We start from the raw sequence: 21,577 nt of genomic DNA on the forward strand, positions 1-21,577 counted from the left end.
AAAATTAAGTTCAACACATCCCGATAAAACTGTGATCGATAACGAAAGAATGATATAATTCAACGATAGAAAACCCGTCTTTATAATTCCAAAATTATGAGAACTATTATTTTGGCTGATCCATGTATTTCAATGTTGTAAAACTGTTTAAGAAATAACATCAAAAATGTTTGGGTCAGATAAACAGGACACATTTTAGGCATAACAGATCATGTGACAAATGGCGGAAAATTTGTATTTTTTCAAAAGACAACAAGAAAGTGGAAAAGCACTTTTCGAAGCCTTAAATGGCGACAATACAGAGTAAACACAAATATATTCAAAGCAAGATAGTCCTTATTTTTAATATCCACATTTAAATACCTTTTGATAACCATAATCCATTTTTTGAGAGGATGTTGTAAAATTTGACTTGAATGTTTGACTTTTTTTTATTTAGATTTGTATTATTTTAATTTTTACAACTTTATTTTAATTTGATATTTAACATAATTTATGCAATTCCACGAATAAAATTACCAACTGGTGTTTGAATACACAAGTCAAAATCATGAACCTTGTTCTTTCCACATTTAATCAGAATCTGGGGACACACCCAAAAATTATCATATCGTTGTGTCATATTTTTTTGTATCAACCACATTTTGTCGGTTTTGACTGCATACGCATACATTGTGCCGTGTTTTTCGGTTTCTATATTTAGAACAACAACACCACTACAACTTGACAAATTTAAAACATATTCAATGTTGCTTTTTAAAGACGTTAGAACAAATTTAGTAAAACTAGTCAATATGCATCATTAGAATAGGTGTGGAAAAAAATTCTGAAGGGTTAAAATAAAGTCCAGATATGTTTTTTGGCTGTCAGACACCTGATCTTTAAGACTTGTGACTGTCATGCGTTTTTTTGGTCGTTTTAATTACATTTTGTACAAACCAGTGAGTTAAAATTTACAGGGTTCTTATATAAAATGGTTGTTTAAAATCTAATTATTCAATATTTTATTGACAATTCTTTTTATACATCCGTGATACATAAAGACGAATACAGTCTTAACTTTTTAAATTTAATCCTAATTTTTGAAAACTGCATTTTATTTTAGAAAGAAATAATGTATTTTGTACAAACCAGGTGCCAATCTGAAATTAATCAAAATCTAACAATTTCAGCACATGAAACACCAACCTGGGATTTTCCACACTATAAAAACAAAATGAATGATGTGAGGGGATTGACGGCTTGAAGCCGTCTTTCCCCTATAATATATACAAGTAAATAATATTATTTAAAATATCAATGTTAAATCATTCTTTGAAACAAAACACTAAATTTTGAGTTACACTAAACAAATTAAGCAGAGGCGGATTTAGTCCGTGGGGATACATGAGATTGGGGGGAGAAACGATTTTTTTTCTTTAAAATTCTGTTTTGAGAATCTTCCTCCAAAAAATTCGTCCTAGCCTGTAGTTCAGTGGTACACAATTAAGATTTCAAAAAATTGTAGTTGTTGTTTTAAAAATGAAAGAATTCAGTTGAATTTTAGATAATTAACTATCAACTTTAATAGAATGTTTAGATTTTAGAAGATGCAGATCTCTTCCATTGGTCCAAATTGAATTCTAAACTAAGGAAAGGAAATTACATTAAACAACAATTGATTTCAATATTGTCAACCTGTTCTTTTTTTCATTCTTCAACAATTTCATGAGGAAAGTATCATTTTTAATACTTCAGATATATCAAAGAAAAAATAATCAAAGATGAACAAATGATCCGGGATTAATTATAATTGGATAAGAACAACCATTTTCTTTACATTTGATCATGTTGATACACACTTTTATCAACAAAAATGAATATATTTTTCAATTTGATACTTTCTTCTAACATAAATAAATATATTTTTCACTCCTTTATAACAAAAATCAAAGTTCCAAAGTACTGAAAATACATTGTAGATGACTGCAAGTTCTATGTGGATGGTAACAGGCACTTGTCTAAGAAAAAGAAATCATATCTCTAACCTGAAAGTTAGGTTAAAAATAAAATGCATAGATCTTTTATTTCTAAGAAAATTTTCTGTGTGGATGATGGATAAATGACAGAGAAATTAACCTCGCCATAATAAATCTTATATTGTAGTGATATACATGTATATAGTCATTTGTTATCAGTCATGTTAGTATGGTATACATTGTAATATGGTTTGTTGTTATATATATATATGACAAGCGATAAAGAATGTTATTTTGTACTCGATAACATCTATATACAATTTACAAGAAGTGATGAGTGCTTAACGTGTTCAGACATGTCAGAATTTCTGCATCAGCATAACACCAAAATTACCTGTCAAGGTCATCCGCTGAAAAAACCAAGACCAAAACAAATGGCAGAATGCCAATGGCCAAATTAACTGTGGTTGAAATTATACAAACTCGCAGTCCACTTCTTTTAGAAGTTATTGCCCTTGAATGATGAATTTCACTATTTCTTTTATTTTTGACAAAAACTGTAGTAGATACTAAGAGAGAAATTGATACCAATAAAAAATAATCAAAAATGCAAGATCAGCAACAAGACATATTTATGACACAGACTCTTAAAGGCCTCCAGAAAAAACACAATCAATCTCTCAAGCTACAGGTGGATGATCCCAGAGCAACCAATAAGTCAATGTCTCCAAGATTCAGTGCACTGCTAATTAATACAGCAAAAATGTACTTGTTTCATTCCTATTTTCTGCTTTACAGACTTGCAGATATACTGTTGAGAAGGGGAGCAGACCCTAATGAAGTTCTTGCAGTGGAGGGGGTGGCTCCCATGCATATAGGGACAGGACTGGGAGAGGAAGCAGTCAAGCTGCTGTTGGCTTATGGTGGGGATCCAAATTTAAGGTATTGTGCAAATTCAGAAATTGTTTTGAAATGTCAAGTTCTTTTAAAAAAATCAAGTTCTTTTAAAAAAAAAATTGTAAGGGTTCCACGGAACCCAGTGTCTCGCCTACTCTTTCTGTTTATCGCAAGCTCAACAAAAATAAGGAAACAAATCAATAAAATATTCCTGTTTTACTATCTTTTGATTGTAAGAAGCTTCTGTCCAAGTTTGGTAAAAATCCAGGATAGTTTATGTAATAAATGTTTAAAAAATTTAACTGCACACTGAATGTAATGTTAACTAGAAGAAAACAAAATTTCCTTCTAGATACATGTACTAGCTTTTGATCATAAACAAGTTTCTGTCCATGTTTGGTACGAATCCAAAATAGTATAAGAAAGTTATTAAAATTTAAAAAAGTTTAACCACAGAGTGAATGTATTGTTTCCTGGCAGAAAATCTAAGTCCATTTAAAAGTAAAATACAGAAAAATGGATTTTTTTTTTACAAAATTTACTTCTGCATACTACCTTATGATCATAAACAATCTTCTGTCCAAGTTTGGTACCAACCCAGGATAGTTTAAGAAAGTTATTAAAATTTTAAAAACTTTAACCACAGAGTGAATGTAATATTTCCCGACAGAAAAACTAAGTCCATTTATAAGTAAAATACGGAAAAATGGAATTTTATTCTTACAAAATTTACTTCTGGTTACTATCTTTTGATCATAAACAAGCTTCTGTCCAAGTTTGGTAGAAATCCAGGATCGTTTGAGAAAGTTATTTAAATTTCAAAAACTTTAACCACAGAGTGAATATTTGTGGATACCGACGACGACAGAATGTAGGATCGCTTAGTCTCGCTTTTTCGACTAAAGTTGAAGGCTCAACAAAATATGACTCTCATAATTATATTTATCATAATAAATTGAAAATGATTTTTGTGTGAAAATTTATCTTGACAGTGTGTTTACCACATGGCACTAGTCAACAAAATATAGTATGATAATGGCTAAACATAAGTATCAAACATTGAAGTCATACAGGAGTTAACTTATATATAAACCCTCACTCTAAGAGTGAAGCTTAATTGAAACCATCTTGTCAGTCAGTTAGTCAAACATTTATTTCCCTCACTCTTTTCTTAGGAACCACTAAACAGAAACAATTGATCACTTTTTGAACCTTTATATAAACAACTGGCATACTGGCTCTGTTTGGTTATAGTCTGAAAATTAAAAAAAAAATCAATCTCATTTGAATTGAGTTTCTATTTATTTTTGTTTAATTGTGTGTGGGGATTTGATCTCTATTACAAACTCTATTGGAATCTTGTTAGAACTCCCACCCAGTCATGCGAGCGACCAAGCATAAAAAAATTGGAGTTCAACTTAGAATTTTCTTCACTTTTCAGTCTAGTACTGCTGAACAGAATTTAGTCATTTAGTATTTGGTCATCAGCTTGACAACTTAAACTGTTCCGATGGATATCTAGAGTAGATGGGATTGACATGGTCATATATACATTTGTACATGTAACACCTATTATGATTGGATATAGCTTTCCTGCCATTAACACTCGAGGAGCCCTGGGTTGTGGCTGCAGGATTCCTAGAGATCGACTCGATATCCTGAATGTTATGACGTCAATCCAATCAAATTTGAATGTAAACATATTCAGAGTAGGGGCCTTGTACATTTGTACTTTGGTAATCTAGAGACCTTACTCTTCAAAATTATTTACCGTTCATATGGAACTCTAGTCAGAACTCTAGTTCCATCCAAACTTGCCCTAAGGTGTGAGTTCTTTTTGGATCTGTGGGATACATATTTTCTGTTAAATACATGTACTTTAAAACTTTGCAACATGTTAAAGGAAAACAAATATTTTCTCAACTGGAGAGACTGACTTTATTCAGCAAATAAACAATGATGAGTTGTAATGTGTGAATGCCTTTTGGAGCTTTCGGACATCTACTTTCTGCTTTCCAATACATTAAATTCAATTGGTTATATACTAAGCGTAGAACCTGCATTTTGTTCAAATGGGAAATAGTAAGACTCTCCAAGGGTGCTTGAGGAATCAAAATATAAATACTCTGTGGTCTTCTATTTATCAACAGTAAAACCCATCGCTAAAGTGGGCTTAATAAATTATAAATTAGGCTGTTAGTTTTCTCTTTTAAATTGTTTTACATTGTCATTTTGGGCCTTTTATGCGATATGGGATTTGCTCATTGTTGAAGGCCGTACTGTGACCTGTAGTTGTTAATTTTTGTGTCATTTTGGTCTCTTGTGGAGAGTTGTCTCATTGGCAATCATAGCACATCTACTTTTTTTTATATTATATCCAGTAATATGTATTAGATTCTGAATTCACATTACATAAGTCCAATTAAACCACAGAAATTTTGAATTATTATAGAGGTATACTTACAATACTGTTAATTTATATGTATTTTCATTAACCATTTGCATAATACAGACTTGACATTATGTCTGTACAAACATGCCATAATGTATCTAACTACACAATGTATTTGGTTTGTCTACATATAAATAAATAATCTATGAAAGATGTTGTTGAGGCATAGGTATATATATGTAGAATATATCTTTTTTTAGATCTGCAGATGGAACAACACCCCTACATGTAGCAGCTAGCTGGGGAGATAGGGATGTTCTACGTCTTCTACTTCAGAATGGGGGAAATCCATACATTAGAGATAGGGTAAGATAAAACTACATTTTACTAAAATTAACAATCACCTACATTTTGACCTAATTGATCTAAGTGCGTCTTATTACTGTAAATTCAGAAATTATTGTGATGCTTTTATTATTACGAAAAATGAGACAGGGTTATAATCGCAATAATTAAAACTTTTGAAATTTATTATATGAATTTTAACCCTTTCGGCGCTATACACTGCATATGCCGGGATGACGTACGCCGTTCGCCACTGCTATTCGAGGCACATGCCGTGATGACAATTGATTTTTCATCAAGACTGTTAAACCATTCGGTCTTCATTCGGATCCTTTCTAATTTTTCGTCGTATGAATCGAGGATATACAAGCTCTCATTTGCGCTTAAAATCCCAGCAATTTTTATAGTAAAATTATCCAGTAGAAGGAAAATAAAAACAAATATTTTGACAAATGCTAATTGAGGAAATTGGAAATGAAGCTGTAAATATGGAAATATTTCAAAATATCTATAGCGAAACTGACAACGAGGATTAGTTAAAAGTTTTTCTCAATGTGTTTATTACATCTAATTCGTGTGGGAAGTATGATATGATCGATCATTATGAGACGTAGAAAAAGGGGGGAAATGGAGGTTGACTGAAAATTTGAGGACGGAGCCACTTATTTGTGCCACAATTACATAATACGGTGTGTATGGTGCAATACGCTACAGAATCGAGCAAATGATTTCTTCTTTATTAAATAGCAGATAAAACAACAAAATAAATGAAGACTCAGTCTGACTAGAAGTAGTTTTTATTCAAAATTCAACACAAATGTAATAAATTACACCTTTTACCTGTTAATTACCTGAAAATGCAGGTAACCTGATAAAGATTTTACTGAAATAATTGCCTAACATTACAATTACAGTTCATGCTCTCCGGAGCATTTTTCATGCAATAACTTTCTCTGTATCTCTTATAATGAAAAAGATACAGCAGCCTGAAACGGAATACACTGTTCTAATGAATGAACACAAAAAAGCAGCATCCATTTTTCTATTCATTTGTGTAGCTTTGAAAGGAGTAACGGATTTTTCTCAATATCGAAAAATTTATATTGTATTTAAGTCTTAAATGACAAATCGCAATAATAAATGCACATATAATTTCTGAATTTACCATATATTCATTTATCATAAAATTTGTATTATTTTGAAATGATTGAATTTGACCACTTTTGCTATGTCCAAGCCAAAATATCATTTATATTATTTAGATATTGGCTTTTGTATAGATGTGCCTGTTGCTTAATAATCAGGTAGCAAGCACTCCACAGTTTGAAATAAAGTAAATATTGAACCACAAAATGTTTAATCATCTTATATTCCTGGCATTCCTGGCATTTTGATACATTTAGCCAACTGTAAAGTGTCATGCATGTGCATACACCATGTACACAGAACCTCCATAGATTTGATTTTCAAAAGTTCATAATGGGGAAATATATTTGAAAAAACATAACAATAAATTCTGGATTATTTCCTGGTATGGATATGAATATATGGACTGTAAAACAGAAAACAGCCCATAATACATACATGTACATAACACAATCTTAATGTTCATATAAACATATTCTGATGGCTATATTAATCTTCAGCTACATGTATCCCAATTTTTTTTATTTATTAACAAAATAAAAACTGCACACCTAACTCTGGAGTGTTTTACCTCAAAAATTGAATTTTATTTATATTTTAGGAAGGGAGCAGCGTTTTTGAGATTGCACACAAGTATAATCATGATGACTGTGTAAAACTCCTTGAGGTGTACTGTTTGTTACTGAATCCAGAGGAAGACACCCTGTCAAATATACCAAGATATACTTATGAATTCAGTAAGTTTAACCTGGGTTTATAATCATAATCTTAACAATAAATATCTCATATTTTACTGCTAATCTGCATATTTTTAAGCTACTGTTTTGCTTCAAAACCATTATCATGATTAGGATATTCTTAAACACATATTTTTTGGAAAGCAAGTGAATCTAAAATAGAAGCATTTCTTTTGAATAAGAATATTCACATATTTGAGAAGATGGAGATGTAGTCTGATAGCCATTGAGACAACAACTATCCACAAGGGTCCAAAAGACAAGGATACATACAACTATAAGACATCATAGGGACTTCAACACTGAGCCAATCCTACACCTTAAATAAAATATAAAAGGCCAAGGCATCAGAAAAGATATTATTGGTAGCATCAACCAACAATATTAATGGTGGCTAGTTTTAAGTGGTTGATAGTTTTAAAAGCACATGTGTCCTCAATACAAAAACAAACATTAAGATATAATGAGTTTAATTCATGACAACTGTGCACAATCTCATAATTTTCAAGTATGTTTACAACAATATACAGTTTACTGTAGATTTGTTTATTTTCCTGGAAACCATTTTTTTGTGGATTGATGAATATACATGTATGTATTTTCTTTGATATTTGATTTCATGGTTTTTAGATTAGTTTCCATTCAAACCAATAGAAAATTTGTACTGTGTTGAATATTATAAATGCAGGTTTACCTGGCCTATACCCACAAAATCCACTAAATTTGGTGTCAAATAATAATGAATCTGCAGTATAACATATATATAGTAAGATGATACCATTTTGTCCTATTATATCAGTATTTTTTGTTTTGTTCTTTTCCAGAAGGTAACATCAATAACAATAGGAAACAGCTGCAAGATGTAGATCAAAATGACTTATTTCTGCAGGATTTTAACAAATCTACTTTGAAGGACAACTTCTTCCAGCATGAATTTCAAAAGCATTTAGACAAAGTGAAACATCGCGATAGTGTTGGAAGTAATGTTTGTTTAAATGTCACATCACCAGGTAAACAAATTCTACACCCCTCCCCTATTCACCCCTTATTATTTTAATATTAAATATATTTATTATGTCATTTACTTCTTCTTACTTACTATAGTTTATACCAGGCCCTCAAGTGTTCTCAAGAAAGCTGTCATGTAATGAAAGAATTATAGAAAGTGGTCTTAAACCTCACCAAGTTGATCTGGTGATCTTTTTCAGGTTAATAAAAGTAACATATCTATTCATCACTATACATGTTTAGATAGATGTTTGTTGAAGATAAAACAATGCTGTTTCTCATTCTGCTTTTGATTAAATTCCAATTAATTTAAAAGTCATGTTCTATTAAATCATGAATGTTCTTAAATCTCTGGTTTTAAACTGATTTTAAATCATAAATAACCGACTTTCTTATGAGTGTACATATATGAGAGTGTCATCCTAGTGTCAGATCTTGATAAAAGAGGGACGAAAGATCAAACTCATAAATCGATAAGTTTAGGCACAACAAGTAAAACACTTAAGAACATGAAGAACTTCAACAATATTATAGATTTTCATAGAACGATCAGCTTGAAATTTAATTTTATAGGTCTTATTACACATGTTACATGCAAGTGGAATATTAATTTGATTTAAATTATTTTTATTTTTCAGATCATCCAATTATTCATTGTAAATCATCTTCAAGTTCCACACCAGAGGAGCCCTCAAGACATGTTGTATGGGCAGACAAACTAACACAGACATTACCGTATATACCTCTGTCTGACATGTCTGACAGTAATTCATCTTCATCGGATACATTTATTACTTGTTCTGGTGAAGAACAAAATCAACCTCACAAATTCTTCACCTCTAGTATATTTGAACAAACTAACAGTAAAGATACAAAAGAATCTATATCTACAGTGGACAATAATACTTCAGCAGAAAACATAACATCAAACTATCATATACGTACAGAAGACAAAAACACTTTAGCCGAAAACAGAACATCGAACTATCATATATCTACAGTCAATAACAATCCTTTAGTAGAAAACCGAACACCCAACTATCAAAGTTCTAATTTTCCAATCAGCAACAACCATTGTACACGAAAGGTCAGAACTAGTAGGCAAGATACAGATTTCGACAAAAGATTTGCGAGACAGACAAAAAAGACTTGGGAGCCATCACTTCTGTCAATTAATGATTCACTTCTGTCATCAGACGCCAGTTTTATAGAGAGACACAAATGTACTAACGTTAAAGAAGATAATAATAACAGTGATGTGTTTGTAAATTATGACTTTGCTGAGTTTGACTCAATACTGACAGAAAACAGTGAGGGTAAAAAGAAACGGGTCAGTTTTGCTGAGAAAATAGCAACACCTTGTCAAACTGATAAAACTTTTGTTGTGAACCAAGACGTTGATAAAGCTTTTTTAATGTTTAGGCTGAAAGAGTCATTATCTTCAATAAGCTCCAAGCAGTCGTCAGTATCAACCACGGATAATGATGTACTGAATAATAGCTTTCACATGCAGCGAAATTCTTTAGATAGTACATCAAGTATGATAAGTGATGCTTCTACAATTGATTATATATATACGGACAAAGAGAAGGGTATACAATTTATTGAGCGCCACCTACCAAGTCTACAGGGAAGTAGTGGCAGACAATCCTTGGACAGTTTGTGTAGTTTTAGTAGTTTGAACACTGTAGATTCACAACAGACAGTTTTATATGATTGGAAAGCCTTTTCTGATACATCTACTTGTTCTGAGGATCCCAAATCATCACAGGTACCCAGGCTGGTTACCAAATTAAGTAACCAGGAAATAAGAGAACAGTTGCTTGAAAAGGGAGATAATCCAGGACCAATCACAGATAACACTAGACAACTTTATCTTGTTAGATTAAGCAAAATTAATGAGGACCCAGGATATTTGAAGCTGTGTGCAAAACAACCAGGTTTGTATTTGAGGATATCAAATTTAGAATTTACATAGTTATAGGATATCAAATGTAGAATTTACATAGTTATAGGATATCAAATGTAGAATTTACATAGTTATAGGATATCAAATGTAGAATTTACATGGTTATAGGATATCAAATGTAGAATTTACATAGTTATAGGATATCAAATGTAGTATTTACATAGTTATAGGATCTGATTGTACTTTGATATTGGTCAGAAAAAAATGTTACAAAATGCTTTACTTGCATGTTAATGACATGACAAAAAATGTTTTTCTGCTCCTTTTAAGCGTGATAGACAATCATTTACGGAGTATTTTATACCATTTGGTTAGAAACAAGTGATCTAGAATTCTTCACTGTTGGAACACTACATTTTTTGGCACATTTATTAATTTCTACAAGACTACAACTGAATTATATTTATCATATAATATTAGGACAAAATGGTTTGTTTGTCAATGAGACCATTCCCACCATGTTCTTATGATCTCCTTTCAGAGACCTTATATGACCATGATGACAAAGTTGTTAAAACAACTTTAGGTCCCAGTTCAGTCTTCAGCAATGAACCAAACTCACACTGCATATCAAGCTAAAATAGACCTCACATTATTACTTACAATACAACATAAACTAACCAAAAATATCACTTCACTGAAAACATTCACTTTATCATGTATTTCCGTGTTTTGAAGGACATGCATATTGAACAAAATATCTTCAAAATGTGCTTAATAAGCAAATTATACATGTCTGATCAGATAAATGAAAGCCAACAAGTTACATGCTGATACATTATTGTAAACTTCCTTCCAGGTTATTCACCAGAATTATGCCAAGCTTTTATTGATTGGGATCCGTCTGGACTGAATGCATTAGAAGATAAACTCATTTCTTCTTTCTGTAATACTGACCGCTGTTGGCGAGAAGGTCATTTAAAGTCCTCTTTCAATTATTTGCTGCTTGACCCGAGAGTAACTAAGAATTTACCCAACAGGATGCATTCATTAGGCAAGTATATATATTCAAAGCAATGATATACATGCAGCATTATTTTTTTTTCACTTCTCTTGTGTGTCTGTATATTATAGCGAACCCTATGAAAGTTTTCCATAGATTCACCTGCAAGTTACCTGTCGATTTAAACTTTTGTAAGTTCTATTGTCCCATCTAACAAATACAACAGGTATTGTTCTCTGTATAGTTCATTCACCAGGACCTTTAAATTTCTTCTAGGAGAAATATATCACTCATTGATTAATATACCTGAACAAAAAATTGAACTGTCAATGATGAAAAAATACTTATACCAATACTAAGAAAGGACTCACAAAACTGCCTGTGGTGTTGTATTTATTCAATACCAAAAACTCGTTTTTAATGTGTTCAATATTAATATTAAATGATTTAAAAATTAAAAGTTGATTTCTGATCAAATATTCAATAAATATTTTTGTGTGTTTGATAAATAAGAATTTGAATATTATTATTTTAAAATTAAGGTCTTCATAAACATAGTCTATAAATTAACAACAACAAAAACATGCAAATTCATTGGAAAATACTAAAAAATGTGTCTAAAATAAACTTTTTATTATTAAATCAGATTTTATATTGAACAGATTAAAAATATATTAATGATATATTGAATAAATTCAATATTGCATACAGTTTATGTGAGTTTATAGAAGTATTTCAATAAAAAAACAGATAATTTTTTGGTCAGGTAAATTAATCAATGAGTGATATATTTCTCCTAGAAGAAATTTAAAGGTCCTGGTGAATGAACTATACAGAGAACAATACCTGCTGTATTTGTTAGATGGGACAATAGAACTTACAAAAGTTTAAATCGACAGGTAACTTGCAGGTGAATCTATGGAAAACTATCATAGGGTTTCGCAATAAAATAACGAGAAGTGGTATGATTTCTAAAGAAACAACTTAGAATAAAGATAAAATAACTGATTTGTGTGACCTCCTCAAATTATATAGAAAAAATCCAATGGAAATAGTTCCTTGATTATCTGCTGTCATACGATTTGGCTTTTAGCAAGTCTTATCTTGATATGATGTTTTAAGAAAAGCAATTAGAATTTTCTATGCCTCACTCACAAAAGTTTGAGCTCAATATGTATTGCAGTCTGTGCACCCAACCGTTTGTCTATTTGTCCCAGTGTTTGTGTTTAGGTTCAAGGACATTCTGGTCACATCAATCTGAAACTTTGTACACATGTTCAATATGAAATGAACTGTTTAAAATTAAATGAAAAATCCGGGTTTTGTTTAGTATTACATGGCAGAAGGTATCCTTTCATAAGTTCTAGTTCTTAACTATGTTCTAATTAAACATGTTAAAGAAATGTCACAGTTTTAGATAAATGATTTTATAGAATTAATACATTCAGATATGCTTGAATAATATAACTATCTTGTTTTTATCCATCTTTATAGATCATTTCTTTTTTTGTATTAGGTGAAAAAGAGTCATTCAAGATATTTGTGGCCTCCATATTTTACATCGGAAAGGGTAAAAGATCAAGACCTTATTGCCACCTATATGAGGCCATAAGACACATGGAGAAACCAAAGCCACAGGTACAGTGATTTAACATTTCAAATGAATCTCATTTGAAATCAGTACACATGAGTTTCACTTATAAGCTCGTTTGTGTTGAAATTCCCCCGAGATTCACATGAATGAATTCCCCTGTGTATTATTATGTAAGAAAGATGTTTCGAAGTGCTGAAGATTCATCCAAATATAACAATCAGATGAATTTATCGCTTTAATTATGTTCTGAAATCAACTTAACTGTACCATGTAAGACAACTAAAGAGCGGACTGTTATTATACAATTTAAAAAATTACTACCTCTCACCTTTTTGAATCAATATCTAAACAATGACGATATGTATAAAAAAAAGTTACAGCTTCATTTTAAAAAAAAAGCACTGTATGAAGTTATCTTATGTTTTTTTTTTCTCATAAGAAAATTATTTGTTTTGATGTAAATCTCATTTTCATTATCCTTTCCATAGTTCTTCAATCATTGTCAAAGTTAACTATAATTGGAAATTATTTGAAATATATCAAACTATAAATCTGAAGAGTGTTAAACAATTTATTTATTATAGTACTGCATTTTGCAGGTTTGTAATACAGTGAATAGATATATATTAGAAGATGTGGTATGAGTGTATCCAAGTCATAATAAATCACCCCAAGTTTTTGTTAGGGTTTGTGTTGTCTTTAGCTTTCTATGTTCAGTGATCGGGAAGGATGTGCGCCCTATGCCTATAGTGCATATCAACCAGAAATGGCACATAGAGTAACAAATGTAAGCGCCCACGTGGCACACTATATTTTTTACTTCATTTGGAAACGTTTTGGATTTCTGATCGTCATTGTGTTCCGTGCCGCCATGTGTGTGTACACAACTCTGTGATGTTCCTCCAATGATAGGAGCACCTATATATTTTTGGGGCGTCTCAGGTGTTTTCCTATGGTTATAATAGAAACATGCGGTATAACTGATTACCCAAAAAACGTAATTAACCATCATTCATACTTGATCATTCATGATATATTTTTTTATAAACAACTTTAAAATTTGAAATTCGGCTAGTACAGACAAGTTTTGTCTCTAGTCTTTTATGTTAGCTTAGCTTACTATTATTTCGATTGAAAAACCCCAAAGCCTTTTTAGGAATATAGTTTTTGTCTCCATAAAAGGCGCGTAACTGTCCTTGTCATTTTTTGGTCTTTGGCTCGTTTTGACATTTTGTAAACATGCCTTTAGCGAATTGTTGTTTTGTTCTATCAATGAATGATACTCTCTTCTGTTATTCTTGTCATCGTGATGGAGTAATAATAATACAAGAAGTGCAGAGCCGAGGAAATGTCAGAAACCTCCTCTAATACAGAACGTCTGGAATAAGTATGGTATCGAAGAAGACCCAAATTTAATGTAAAAAAATCATAAACATGAACAAGACAACAGTACCAGTTTTAACATTGTAAACAAAGATTATCTTAAATATTGTCCGATTTGGAAGAAAATATTGTATGGTCATTGAAATTGAAATTAATAAAATTACAGGAACAATATCCAATATATTTTAAAATTAGAATCATAAAGGTATGTACCACCACCTCTTAGCTGATTTAAACACTTTTTAAGCAGTTAAGCTGCTTTATGTGAGCACCCTAGATTTATGTTCTACCCAATAAAGGCTGAAATATGTGCCACTTTTATAATGTGGCTGGCTATCATGTTATTTATAACTAATTGGACACTTTTTTCATACTTTTTATTCTGGAATATAAAAAATATTACCATAAAAACGTTAACTGGTCGTCGATTTTCCCAAAAGTTTTGAAGTTGCACATAGGAAGTAGTGCGCGATAGAAATCCTTCTATAGTTTATTATCACCTGTGCTGTTGGCTAAGATGTCAAAGCTCAATTGTATTTAACATTTGATCGCCGAAAATCTATAAAGATGAGACGTTTACATTTAATATATGGCAAAAGTCGTAGGAATATTGTTGGTCATCGATACGTATTACATACGTCAGTCGTCTATTAATCAGCTGATATAAGTTGGCGGCAATTTCAAACTACTTAGAAGACGAAATTTACGTACCTTTTAAATTAAAATTGGGAGAATTCTGATGATACATAAATACATGTGAACATCCCGACGGGAGTACAAAACTTCTGTTTTCAGGGGTCCCCTCCCGTCCTCCCGTCGAAGAGGAAAAACTCCCGTGCAGAAAAAATTTCATGAATGAAAATTTTCAGTCGCCATTTTTACTATTTTGTTTACAATATTTTTCATTGAGATCGTAAAAACACGAGATTTTTAAGTAGTAAAAACCCGAGGTTTATCGAACGTATCCGGTGTAACCTGATTACGCAACATGTGGAGATTTTAATCCTTGCTTAAGGCTAATTTACAAGTGATAATAGTTTGATTGAACAATCAAAATGTGTTGGATTATCAATTACTCTATGTGGCTTCTGTTTATGGCACACGCCAAGGATTATTAAATACCGATAAATACCGGCATTGATAGAAAATGGAATGTTGTTGTCTAAACATTTATCGGAAGTGTTTTGATGCCGAGAAAAACATTTATTGTAAATGAAAATACTGGAAAAAGGAATGGTTTCAGCTCAATGTGAGCTGTTTGCTACACAAGCTGACTGAAAAATTATATAAACAAAATGATTATTTTGTACACCAGTATGTGTTCAAAATGCCAAAACGACAAATATCTCCGTCTTCAAAGACACCAGGTTCAAAACATCAGAATTATTTGACAAAGTCCAACAATGCCTGGAAAGCCGACTTCAAATGGTGCTTGCCCAGTTCCAAGGGCAAAGACCAGGCATACTGCACCACTTGCAAAGTAGACTGCATACCCATTGTTATTGATTGTTAATTTATTATTTATCTATTATGTAATAAATGTTTAGCATACTTTGTATCTCTCTTATATCTCAAGCCAATGCCAATGAAAAACAAATAAAAAAAGATCATCATCAGCAATCAACAATGTAAAACAAAAGAAAAAAAGATTCTCATCAGCAATCAACAATGTGAAACAAAAGAAAAAAAGATTCTCATCAGGAATCAACAATGTGAAACAAAAGAAAAAAAGATTCTCATCAGGAACACTGTGGGGATTATGAGGTAGGGATTATTAGCATTAAGTTGAAGGGTAGAAAAAGCGTCCGAAGCGGAGACTGTCGTGACCTAAAAAAAAAAATTGTTAGCCATTTCTTCTATTTATATGGATATCATAGTCGACCTTCCTATGGATAAAAACAAGTGCCTGTGGTGAACATGGTGAAAATGGGAAATGTGTCATAGAGACAATAATCAGATCTTAGAGCAGACAACAGTCGAAGGTTACCAATATATCTTTCATGCAGGGAGAAAATCCTTCACCCAAAGGATTGCATTTGCTGGCCCTTTAACATAATAAAAAAAAAACTATTTCAACTAGTCACTTGTTCCAGTGGAACTTTTAAACCAGAGGAAGAACAAAGTAACTACAATGTAGTTAATAAGTTCTGGAGAACTTTTCGGCTAGTTAGTTCCTTCCGCCTGGAACTTTCCAACGTTGCAACAAAACAGCATTTACAATAACTTAAACATCAAACTAAAATCAGAAGTATACACAAGACATTAATCAAATTTAAAAAAATGTACCAAACAATTATGAAAAATTAATATGATATACAGCTACAATCACCACATTAGTGGGTCCTCATTGTGGACAGGTACATTCAGAATGTGGCGGCTTAAACATCTTAACTGGCACAAAACTCTACCCTAACATAGGACAGTGTATGTGTATAATCTCAGACATTGAATCTTTATAAATATAAATTGGAAATAACTTTTGAAAGTGGAAGGATTGCATAACATGAACATTACTGTACAAACATTATTTGGTACTTTAGAAATAGCTGTGAACAATGCCTGAGATAAATATTTTGACTAATTCTTTACACTATTCATCTGAACGTGGCCAAGTTTGCCTTTGGGTTTTTGATTAACTGCCTATAGCACCCTTTGGTGCTTTGATTTTTTTACTGTAGTCAATTCAAATGGCCCACTCATTTGACAACATGGCCCATCATTTTTTTAAATGACCCATTGAATTTAATTTTGGGGGGCCCTTGGCCCATTGAGAAAAAATCCTTCCAGATCACTGTATGTTGTGTCTTCTGTACTATTATTTGTCTGTTTGTCTATTTATTTTTCGCCATGGCGTTGTCATTTTATTTTCTATCTATGAGTTTGACTCTCCCTTTGGTATATTTCGTACCTCTTTTAAATCTTTTTCCAGTTTGTTTCGCCATGCGCAAATTTATGCCTGTCTAATAAGTTCGGCCTTATATGTTTTTTTGTTTAATTAAATCATTTCCCATGTTTTCTAAAGCATTGTTACAGCACTGGCAGTTCATGTTTTATTTAAATAGTAACTTAAAATTGATGCTTTCTCTTGCAACAGGAAATACTGTACTTCTTAATTCTTAACCCTCTTGATGCCGGAGGGACACATATGTCCACACTGGCAGTGCCGGAGGGACACATATGTCCATGGTTAAATTTATTCAAGCTTCTCATCAATGCTGTATCTCTTTCAATTAAAAGACCGAGGATTAAACAGTGTTATGTTTTTCTCCAATGGGTCCCAAATTTAACGGTCATTATGTCGTGACGTCATATATCAAATGACGTCGTTGTTTGGCATGTTACGTCACAGAAGTCGAGCTGTCGTTTTACGGCATATGAAATGCAACTTTGAAAAACGGTTGGCAGCAAGAGGGTTAAACAGTCATAATTGCTTCATATGTTCTATGGTCCTTCATGTGGTTTTTGCTGATCATGTAAATTAGTTGCTCTTTGTCTAAACGTTTCATATGATTGCTAAGTCTTGAGATTTATTGTTTATACATTTAGATTCTTGATCATAAAAATAAAGCGACAAAAACTTTTTTACCATTCTGTCCGAAAACAGCACTTTCAATTCGTCAACAAGTTTTTTTTGCTTCCCAATTTTGATGTTCTTTTTTAGCCTTCGCAAACTGTACAATGTGAGGCATATCCACCTTAAAAGCTTCTGGATTTGGATCCTTTGAAATACCTTTTTGCACTTATTAAATATAGTGTATCCCTCATTTGGAATAGTGTCCTGCTCCACCATCATGCCTTTTATGCAGTGACGTTTTGTTATGTTTTACGTCGATGAAAGGACATAGATTTGAGCCAAAAATGGCCATAGATTTGAGTAAATAAAGGACATAGATTTGAGACAATACAGGACATAGATTTGAGACAATAAAGGACATAGATTTGGAACGTCTATGACGCAATATTAAAAAGGGCATAGATTTGCGGAAAGGACATAGATTTGAGGCTTTCATTTATATTCTATATTTGATTAAGTGTGATATTTTTGCTTTGGTTGTAGGTGTGTAATAAGGTGAAGCATATCCTAGATATATGGAATGATAACTTAGGTGTTGTTTCTTTGCATTGTTTTCAAAATGTGATACCGGTAGAGGCCTATACCAGAGAGGCGTGCATGGTGGATTCTGTTTGTAAGTATATTGTTACAATAATACAAATAATAATCCTTGATAACATTATTAGGGGTACTTTTGCTGTTTTCCTATGGAGCTGTCATATTTAAATAACAATGTATTACACAAAATTTTACATAACCAATGCAGCATAATTGTTTTAAATGATAATCATAGATTAAAAATTATTTAAATATTTAAACGAAATCATTTGATAATTCCTAGATAATGCTATAAATATGTCAAACAGTTTGATTATCAAAGGTTTTATAGTTGACACAAGGATTTCATGTGGCTCCTTAACAAATGCTTATATATATATCTATTTTGAAAGAATTCAATCAGTAATATTTCAGAAAATTAAGCAGATAAAAGTATTTTTTTTTCGATTTTCAGATATGATTTAACGAGCCTAAGTTATATTCAAAATTTCACCAAAATCTGTGACATAGCCCATTTACTATTCCTTGACCTTCAGTCAGATTCTTACAAACTTATGAGTTTGAAGGTCAACTTTAGACAGGACTATAGAATCATTAACAGTCTATATTACATATGACAGGGTTTATTTTCATGGTTCATTTAATATCATTGATAAGTTTTATGATATATGAAGTAAGACCTTTTTATAGAGGCTTAATTTATTTACACAGTAGTATTTACATAAACTGGCAGACATTTCAACATGTCATCCTTGTTACATACTTAATTTGAACACTATGCTTTTACTAATGACATCATTTGTCTTATAGAATATACTTATTACTTGAATGCCATAATTAGCTTAAATAAGATATTTCATTAATCTATTTTCAGCACTGAACAGGTTAACTAACAAGAAAAGGGGGGACTACTATGGAATCAGCAGTACATGGTCTATGAAAGAGAAGAGAAGAATGGGGGTGTTCTTTCTTAAGAAAGCTTTACAGATATTTCAGGGGGAAGGAGAGAGACAAATTCTCCCAATGGACATAAAAGTTGGCCAGTAGAAATTATTTGTAACCAAATAAAGTTTATTTATAAGGCATGAATCCAATTATATAGAACAAATTTCAGTCATTCAATCATGCAGCTTTATAGTAATGAGTTGATTCGCAAATAATGATGAGATTATTTTTTTCTATAGATTGGTATAATTTTCATTAGTTATTATAATATGAAAATAATTTACAGCATACAATACAGATATTATCTCCACTCTTGACACATTGACCTCAATTGCATTTAATTATGTGAAAAGAAATCTCAAAGTATATTGTATTATTAATAGCAAGCTTTTTTTAGAATTTTGTTTTTCTTTGGTGTCCCTATTCCTGACTTATACATGATATGTTTTTAGCTCATCTGATCTAAAGGACCAAGTCATCTTTCTCATCACCTGAGGTCCATTATCTGTCGGTCATTAACTTTTAAATCTTCTCTGAAAATACTGGACCAATTAACACCCAACTTTGTCACAATCATCCTGGGATGTTAATCAACATTTTTTTTTCTTTCTCAAATATCCCATAGAAATCTTTTTCTTAATAATGTAAGTTCATTGATTAGATGAAAGTGTAACAAGTTTTAGTTACAATAATCTTCTGGAGCGGTGCTTTGCTTTTGCGCTAATTGGCATTTCATTTGCGCAAAAAAAATCTTTCATTTGCACCACAAACCATATTTCATTTGCATCAAAAATAAAACCTATCATTTGCACCAATATTACAGGTAAATGTAGACTTTTAATAATAAAGGCAGTTTTTGTTTGCATAATTAAGCATATTGATTCCTATGAAATCATTTGACATACATTAACCAAAAAAAGTTTTAAACCTTGATAAAACACTGTTCTGTCACAAATCAACATGATCATAAAACATAAAAAAGAATCATAAAAGAAATCACTGTCATAAGTCAGGAACAAGGATCTGGAAATTTTTTCACCTAATTTCGGTCATTTTCATATAACTTAAAAGTTGATGCCCCTTTTCAAAAAAAAGATTGTCAAAATGCACTGCATGAGTATGCTCATACTCGTAGCATCAACAAACTTGTTTCACTGTTGCATCACATTTACTTCATGATTTATCCTACCGTTTTCCTAAAATCGATCAAGAGCAATTAAGGGAAGGCAACAGTTTAAAAATAAAAGGATTTTAATGACTCAAAACGGTAACTTTTTCAGTCATCGCTTACGTTTCTTTCGATTCTGAAGTCGAAATTCAAAACCGGATGTGAGGCGACAATACTAAAACGAACAATTCTGGACTCATTTCTGGGATTAGTTTTGTTTATCAAATTCACAGGAAAACATCGGCTTTTTAATATTTTACCTTTATTAGTGTAAGAATATTAATGAAAATAGTTGCACTTGCTTTATTTAGCATGAAATCATTTTAAATTTACGATTTAATGTCAAATCTGCGGACGAGAATTTCAGGCATGCGTATTACCATAGTAAACAAAATACAAATACAAATACAAATATTTTTATTGGCACAAACTCATTAACAATAAATTGTTAAGACCTATGGCATTAAATACAACTACAATAATTGACATGGTTGAATGAAAGGTTCCATGACAACATATCATGCTAAATTATGAAAAATTACAAAATGATGTATTATATAAGTTCACTATTTCTTATATTTAGACATTCTGATATGAAAGAGGAATACAGTCTAAGTAACTAAACAAAGCACATGTGTTAGTAGTGAAAAAAAAATCTTTTTCTACGTAAATTAAATCAAGTTTTAATCTAATTTTAAATCATAATTAACAATGGTCTTAGCTGAAAAGTAATTAAATAATGAGAGACAGTTGGTATGGAATTTTAATTTCTTTATAATATTAGTTCGAAGCTTGTGATTAATAGTCAGGTGTGAATTAAAAACACAGGTAAAGAGATTAGCAATCAAGTTAGCCAATAGCTCCCCGAGGCATTAATATAGTTATAAGGAGGGTCCTCAGGATTATAACACTTGACTGGAGTGGCAGTTTTAAATACATAAAATCGATAACAATACAAAAATATGTTCAAAATGGCGATTT

General features: G+C 31.5%; 1 protein-coding gene across 1 annotated transcript; it reads left to right on the forward strand.

The window, feature by feature from the left end:
- The first annotated feature begins 201 nt into the window (after positions 1 to 201).
- Positions 202 to 19,849, forward strand: LOC139519222 (uncharacterized). The gene is made up of 10 exons (XM_071311166.1): positions 202 to 303; positions 2,757 to 2,900; positions 5,508 to 5,613; positions 7,340 to 7,475; positions 8,300 to 8,485; positions 9,122 to 10,423; positions 11,252 to 11,446; positions 12,912 to 13,033; positions 18,430 to 18,559; positions 19,358 to 19,849. The coding sequence occupies exons 1-10, from the start codon at positions 221 to 223 to the stop codon at positions 19,528 to 19,530; spliced, it is 2,577 nt and encodes an 858-aa protein (XP_071167267.1). The 5' UTR covers positions 202 to 220; the 3' UTR covers positions 19,531 to 19,849.
- The last annotated feature ends 1,728 nt before the right edge of the window (positions 19,850 to 21,577 follow it).

Source organism: Mytilus edulis, chromosome 4, assembly GCF_963676685.1.
Source record: "Mytilus edulis chromosome 4, xbMytEdul2.2, whole genome shotgun sequence".
Lineage (NCBI taxonomy): Eukaryota > Metazoa > Mollusca > Bivalvia > Mytilida > Mytilidae > Mytilus > Mytilus edulis.

Bases quoted from the DNA above. Each gene is read 5' to 3' on its own strand.
- LOC139519222 (XM_071311166.1), top strand. From the start codon at position 221: ATGGCGGAAAATTTGTATTTTTTCAAAAGACAACAAGAAAGTGGAAAA. The intron at 8,486-9,121 runs GTAAACAAATTC...TTTATTTTTCAG, and splicing joins TTTAAATGTCACATCACCAG to ATCATCCAATTATTCATTGT. The intron at 10,424-11,251 runs GTTTGTATTTGA...ACTTCCTTCCAG, and splicing joins GCTGTGTGCAAAACAACCAG to GTTATTCACCAGAATTATGC.